The 292-nt window shown below is 46.9% G+C and overlaps 1 protein-coding gene across 1 annotated transcript in view; it reads right to left on the bottom strand.

Annotated features, from left to right (window-relative positions):
* The window catches only part of LOC119593785 (endochitinase A1-like), a gene marked incomplete in the record, with an annotated part of 14,905 nt that overhangs the window by 13,053 nt on the left and 1,560 nt on the right, over positions 1–292 (bottom strand). The window contains 1 exon segment of the mRNA XM_037942808.1: positions 99–259. Within this exon segment, the coding sequence (XP_037798736.1) occupies positions 99–259 (161 nt within the window).

Genomic DNA, 292 nt, shown 5'->3' with positions numbered 1-292 from the left:
AGTACATCATTATTGATCACTACTCCTCTACCTACAGAACACCTAAAAGACTTTCTCTGTTTACATATGAATCTTAGTAGTAAATCCAGTTTGCTTGCCTGTATAGTCTGGTGAGTCATAAGATGTGTGGGCTGTAGGCTGTGCTGAGAGGCAGCCTGACCCACTATACTTGGGGGGCCGCCTGAGTAGGAGGCCATGGTGCTGATGTGGCTGCTGGAGGTTAGACTGCTGCCTCCACTGACTGACCCAGACTCCACTCCTAGGTGCACAGAAAAGGTAAAAAGAATTTAAA

The sequence above is a fragment of the Penaeus monodon genome, chromosome 32, assembly GCF_015228065.2.
Source record: "Penaeus monodon isolate SGIC_2016 chromosome 32, NSTDA_Pmon_1, whole genome shotgun sequence".
Taxonomy (NCBI): Eukaryota; Metazoa; Arthropoda; class Malacostraca; order Decapoda; family Penaeidae; genus Penaeus; species Penaeus monodon.
Note: the sequence above shows the minus strand (reverse complement) of the source record. Positions and strands in the feature narration are given on the sequence as shown.